Here is a 6,708-nt window from a genome sequence, read left to right as displayed (position 1 = left end):
GCTTGGCAGCTGAAGAAATGCATAATGGATGAATGGGGGAAAATTCCGCTTGCTAAACTTAACCGCCTGGTGTCTTCAGTGCCCAAATGCTTAATATGTGTTATTTAAAGAAAATGTGATGTTACACAGATGTAAACAACTGCCTGTCCCAACTTTTTTGCAGTCATCAGATTTAAAATGAGTGTATATTTTCAAAACTAAATTAAATTCACTAAGTATAACATCAAAAAAATGTGTTAATAATGTGCATTCAAAGTACAGGGTGAATAGAATTTTCAAATGACTTTTTGTTGGGTTTTTCTGCATTTTCCATACTATCCCAACTTTTTCAGAATTGGGGTTGTAAATTGACAAGGGTATGTATAAAATGCTCTGTCTGTCCTTGAATGAGTTCAGCTAGTTTAATGTGTGATGGCCTTTTAATTGGCATATGACTCACTTGAAAAGGGACACTGATACATGGGGTGATACATGGGATCCATGAACTGCTGAAGGACATATGTCTCTCCATCTCTGACCAATAATGGTCAACTGGGCCCCAGTGTCAAGTAAAGCTGTTACTGTCATCTATGTAGGATACAACGGATCAAGCTGGATTGGCTAAGATAATTTTTTTCTAGGTTTAAATGATGCATGGTGCAATGCGATGGACAGGTGTCCCATCCATGGTATATTCCCACCTCACTTCCAGTGTTTCCAGGATTCACAGTGAACCTGGCTAGGATAAAGTGGTTACTGAAAGTGAGTTAGATATTTTTTTTTAATTGTCACATAATCAATTCATTCCACTCAAATGACCAGTTTCAACATTTAGTCCACTCAAATGACTACTTTTGCAGATTTCAATATTTTTATTTGTCATTTAGATGACATTTTCCCCATCATATGTTTCTTTGTATTGAGTTCAGGTTTAAACAGAATAATGTAACATTTAGGTGTAAATATACAGAATAGTAGAGCAAAACTGGAGGCCAGAATAGCAAATATCTCCACAGCTACAGTAAATTTTCCAGGAGAGCTGACATAAGCTGGAATAAAGGTGATCCACACAGCACAGAATATGAGTATGCTGAATGTGATGAATTTAGCTTCATTAAAATTATCTGGCAGCTTTCTAGCTAGAAAAGCCAAAACAAAGCACAAGAAAGCAAGAACTCCTATATAACCCAGCACGGCCCAGAAACCTACAGGTGAGCCCAAGTTACATTCTAATATGATCTTTTCCTTGTAGTAATTCATGTTTTTGTATGGGAAAGGAGGAGAAACTGTTAACCAAAGCACACAAATAAGGACCTGTATGAGAGTGAATGCAAGTACACTGAGTCTCTGCTGTGGAGGCCCAAACCATTTCATTACATTACTGCCTGGAAGGGTAGCCCTGAATGCCATTAGCACAACTAACGTTTTCCCCAGAACACAGGAAATACAGAGGACAAAGGTGATCCCAAATGCTGTGTGGCGTAACATACAGGACCACTCAGAGGGCTTTCCGATGAATGTAAGTGAACAGAGGAAACACAGAGTCAGAGAGAAGAGCAGCAGGAAGCTCAGCTCAGAGTTGTTGGCCTTAACAATAGGAGTGTCTTTTTTTATTAGAAATAAAATAGCTACTAAGACAGTTATTGCTGCTCCAAACAAAGAAAAAAGTACCAGTACTATGCCCATAACCTCTGTAAATGAAAGAAACTCTATGACTTTTAACACACATTTATCTCTTTCAGCATTAGACCAGTATTCCCCTGGACACTGCTCACAGTTATTTGAATCTGCAAAATAATCATGGTTATTATTTTTAGGAAGGAAAAGAAACATTGTCTTATGCCTTTATTTATTAAATCCATTGCTCAGGAATTGGATCCTAAATAATAGGAGGATGATACAAAATGTACAATTAACAATTTGTCTTTGAAACTTGGTAAGGTTGAAATTACCTGTCTGGTTACTGATCTCTCCTTCTGCACATGGTATACAGTCGTAGCAGCAGATAGGCCTTCCTTTCTGTGCAGCTTTCCTGGTTCCTGGAGGACAGTTCTCACTGCAGACAGATCTTGGCTTCTAATATGAACAATATATTATGGCTACAATCAGGACTTGCTACATAAAATTCACAAAATATTTTTTAAGGCACAGGTGTAATAAATATATATAAACTTTTTACTATTTTAATTTACACTATCTTTTAGAACCTTTCAATTCTTAGTTTCTGTCTGACAATTCTGTGAAGCTGTTTTCTCTTTTGTTCTTCAATAAAATCCAAGCAGAATTTCAGCTTTGGATTTTTATACACTGAAGCAATGTGGAGTAAAATGTCTCTTATATATTAGTGGCATGTACATATCATATTAATTTCTTACTTTGTAATATGTTTGTTAAAATAAACATAGAATTGTATGGGGCCTAAAGTATGTACCTCTTTTATCTCTCCAGCCCAAACTATATCTTCACTATTTAGGACAAATTGTTGTCCAGTTGGCAGAGAGGCATCATAATAGCCCACTGCCTTAAACTGCACTTCCCCATTGAGCCCTCGTTGCCAGTTCACCACATCATATTTTGCAGCCGTTGCCCCAGCGCTGTCAAACCAAACCTGTTCTCCTGTTCTGGTGGTAAAATTGACCTTTTTTAGCGACTCACCGACCTTCAAATGGAAAAGAAAACAAGTATTAATTTCATGACAAAATCAGTCATGGACATATTCCACTTTGCTTCTCTTCTTTGTGTTACCTGCCATGATTGTACTGTTTTGTCTTTCTCACAACTCAGATTTTCTGTGCATCTCAACAAGCTGTGTAGAGAATGTGCCACAGCATAAACTGCATTGTAGATGTTATTTGCATATCTCAATTCTGATATATCCTCATTGTAGTTTTTAAACGGAATCATATCTTCATATTTCCTGCAGTTGTTTTCAGTTTGAGAAATATTTTCCTCTGTATGCAAGCAAGGGAAGTCTGTTTGCCAAAACCCTTTTATAACATACTCAGAAAAACCACCAATGTTCAATTTTCCCACATCCAATCCAATGGATCCAGCCAATATGTTGTAACTTGCTGGTGTTACTAGGTTCACTGCAGTAATCCATCCTTCAACACCAATCATCTGGTAGCCAGTGACATTCTTTAAAATAAGATGGTCTATTAAAATATTCATATCAATGTGGGCAAGAAATATGATAATTACTTTGGCTGTGCCTTTCTTTATAATATCGGCCACTTTCATGATTTTCTCAGGATCTGACCGGTCAAACTTCTCAGAGTACTCAACACATATTCCCTCCTCTTTGGCTGCATTTAGAAAAATGGCCATTCCACTGTTGCCATAATCATTATCACTGTTCACAGCTCCCACCCAAGACCAGCCAAAGTGCTTGACCAAATATGCCAATGCTGTACTCTGGTAGTAGTCACTTGCTATGGTCCTGAAGAAAGAGGGGTACTCTTTTCTGTTGCTCAGGCATTCACATGTGGCAGCATGACTTATCTGAGTAGAGAAAGAGTTTTTGCATGTTTATTTGCTTTTTAACAAGAGGAAATTAAAGAGAGATAAAATAGCAACAGTAACTAGCTGGGGGGGGGGGGGTGAAAAACACAAAAGAAAAATTATAATCTGTGAAAACAATGTTTATGTGTTATTAACACTATACATCTAGAAGTATAAAAAGCTGATAGTTGGAATAACATATATTGCTCAAAAACTAATTTAGTGTAAACATGCCCATCTGATAGCCTATTACACATAATTTCTACAATTTTATATTATAATAATTCATTAAAAATAAATTGTTATTAAATAATTATTAGAATAATTTATTCTTACCACTGGGATCTTAAAAGGCCCTGTAGTTTTTGTGAGTACTATAGTAGGTGAAGACTCTGACTCCCCAATGATGGCCTGTACTACTGTTTGTCCCGAGCAGGCATAATCTGCTGTTATGTCCTGACCATTCAACAAAGCCATGGCTGCCTTCATAGATAACAATCTTGAGCCACAGTTGTCATAAATCCTGTAACCAATTGAAATATTTGGGAGCAAGTGGTTGCTTCTGTTGATTTCTTCAATTACAAAAATCATGGTCTGAGCAAAGCGAAATTCTCTGAGGTTAAATCTACAAATATACATAAAAACATAGGAAAATACAAATAACATTTAACATAAAGCCAAAAGTAACGGAAATTCAATGCAAAAATACAGCGTTTTTTTTTTTTTTCTTTCTTCCAAAAACCAAAAAAAAATCTAATAAATATATCATATTATAGAACTATATTATACAAATGTGAAAGTGCTCACTACAACAAACCTAATGCAGATTAAAGGTTGAGGTTTTTCATTATATTGCAGTGACTGCATCTGTGTACCACTATGTATTGAAAAGACAGCTCCAATTATCACATCTCCATCTTTAGACAGCAGTGGATATGCTGGGTTTTCCAGGATATGGCAATTTTCTCCCTTTGCCATGCTAAGAGAAAGGAGTAGTACATAGAATAACATCACAAAATCTATCCAATGCTATTGCTAGATCAGTCCTCAACAGATATAGTCCATATATTTATAGACATGTTCTGGGTGTTCTGGGTATAAGCATTCAGCCTGAACAAATCAGAGAGGTGATGAGCTTTCTGATGTCATTAAGGGACAACATAGTAGCCATATCTATCTGGTTTAATTCTGAACTATTAAGACTCAAACGATTTGCAAACACTATTGCAGGCATTTGCCTTATGTGGCTTGCCCCATTGGGGAAAAATGCATTTCAAGCGTTTTAACATTATTAGCTGCATAATTATTATTTTTTTTCAGTGGATGTTATTCACAAGGACAGCAGGACAAATATGTGTATATGTGGTCTGTTTCCAGTGGAAAGATTATTGTGTGCAATAGTATATTTGTTTCACAGCGGTGGTGTACACTTTTGGTTTTCATTTTTTATGTGATTTTAATGTTTTTCTTGATTAATTTGTAAGCTGAAATTGAGTGGCACAATAAGCCAAATTGGTTACTGGTGGAATCACAAGCTGAATCTTGAACAGCGGTTTTGTTGGCAGTCATCTTTAAAACCCTATTCATGCTGACAAAGTATGACTTGAGAGCAGCTCCTGGTTAGCTCTACATGATCCACTGCTGTTTGTAACAGTGAAGGTATTTGCTTTGCTCTCATCTTTGGCTTTTTTTGGTGCTGATTGTTGTTGACATTCTCCATGGTTGGATCTGCCTCCACTGCACCCTCTTTGTAGTGGCAGTAACAACCTACATACTGTAGGAGGCATGTGGCAATGACAATCAAAAACACTGTGGCAGACATGTTCACAAGTCTTTGAGGTAGAGTCCAAGTCAAGTCTCAAGTCTTTCAGGTAGAGTCCAAGTCAAGTTAAATTCAATTCAGTTTTATTTGTATAGCGCTTTTAACAATGGACATTGTCCCAAAGCAGCCTTACAGAAATATATAAATTCAGAATATAAATTTTTAATTTACCAATTTGTCCCTAATGAGCAAGCCAGAGGCAATGGTGACAAGCAAAAACTCCCTGAGACGATATGAGGAAGAAACCTTGAGAGGAACCAGACTCAAAAGGGAACCCATCCTCATTTGGGTGACAATGGATAGTATAATTATAAATAAGTCCCTTCTATAAATGTGTTAATACTACATAGTCAAATAGTGCAGTTATGTAACAAGGAAAATTCATTAGTTTTTACATGATGTCTGTTTTTTTTTTTTAAGCTTATCCACTGTTCACTGATGGAGGCTTGAGTGCAAAACTGTTTGTAGCAGTTGCAGTGCTGGGGCTATAATAGCAATTGTAGTCCTGGCCATCATAGCATAACTGTTCATATGAATTGAGGTCTAATGCCATCTTTGTGGTTTTTAAGTGGTACCATCATCAGCAATCCCAGTGACCTCCAGCCTGCACCACGTGGGGCCATCCTCAGCAGCAGCACGTAACTTCCAACTGATGAGAACTCCAACCAGAAGTAGGGCATCAAGATGGATCAGGAGGGTCCGGAGAGAAGAAGGGGTCAGGATCACTGGTATCTCAGGAGTATCATGTGTAGCTCAACAGAAAGAGAGAGGGAGAGAGAGGGAGAGAGATGGAGAGATTATTGGGTATGGTTATTGTCCCATAATGGTTAAGGACAATGTACTTTGCATGAGTGCAAGCAGGGACTCTGGCAAGACTAGCTATGACAGCATAACTAAAGGGAGAGCCAGAAGGTAACACAGATATGAGGGCTACATGGGACATAGGGCAGCTAGCGACCCCACCATCAACAAACCTGGGTGAATGCGTGAAAGTGGGGGGGGGGCAGCATCCAAACATCCCAGTTCACCTCAACACTCTATGCCTGTGAGCCCTCTAGATCTGCTCCTGTACCTAAAGAAAAACTATTCACAAAAAGCTTGACTAAACAAATATGTTTATAGCCTGGACTTAAACACTGAGAGTGTGTCTGAGTCCCAAACACAATTTGGAAGGCTGTTCCATAACTGTGGAGCCTTGTAGGAGAAAGCTCTTCCCCTGCTATAGCCTTCACTATTCAAGTAGTGAAGTACTTCACTTCACCAACAAATAGCCTGCACCTTTTGGTCGGAGTAGTCATGGCAGATTATAAAATACCAAATGTTTGTTCAGGGACTGTGGCCCAAGACTATTCAGTGCTTTTTAGGTCAATATTAGTATTTGATAATCAATGCAAAATGTTACTGGG

At 37.8% G+C, this 6,708-nt stretch overlaps 1 protein-coding gene across 1 annotated transcript; it reads right to left on the bottom strand.

Annotated features, from left to right (window-relative positions):
• Positions 1 to 277: 277 nt before the first annotated feature.
• LOC128606259 (extracellular calcium-sensing receptor-like) lies at positions 278 to 4,491 on the bottom strand. The gene is made up of 6 exons (XM_053622299.1): positions 4,298 to 4,491; positions 3,817 to 4,105; positions 2,725 to 3,480; positions 2,411 to 2,638; positions 1,932 to 2,055; positions 278 to 1,766 (listed from the first exon to the last, which is right to left on the bottom strand). The coding sequence occupies exons 1-6, from the start codon at positions 4,489 to 4,491 to the stop codon at positions 859 to 861; spliced, it is 2,499 nt and encodes an 832-aa protein (XP_053478274.1). The 3' UTR covers positions 278 to 858.
• Between the last annotated feature and the right edge of the window lie 2,217 nt (positions 4,492 to 6,708).

This window comes from Ictalurus furcatus, chromosome 4 (genome assembly GCF_023375685.1).
Source record: "Ictalurus furcatus strain D&B chromosome 4, Billie_1.0, whole genome shotgun sequence".
Lineage (NCBI taxonomy): Eukaryota > Metazoa > Chordata > Actinopteri > Siluriformes > Ictaluridae > Ictalurus > Ictalurus furcatus.
Note: the sequence above shows the minus strand (reverse complement) of the source record. Positions and strands in the feature narration are given on the sequence as shown.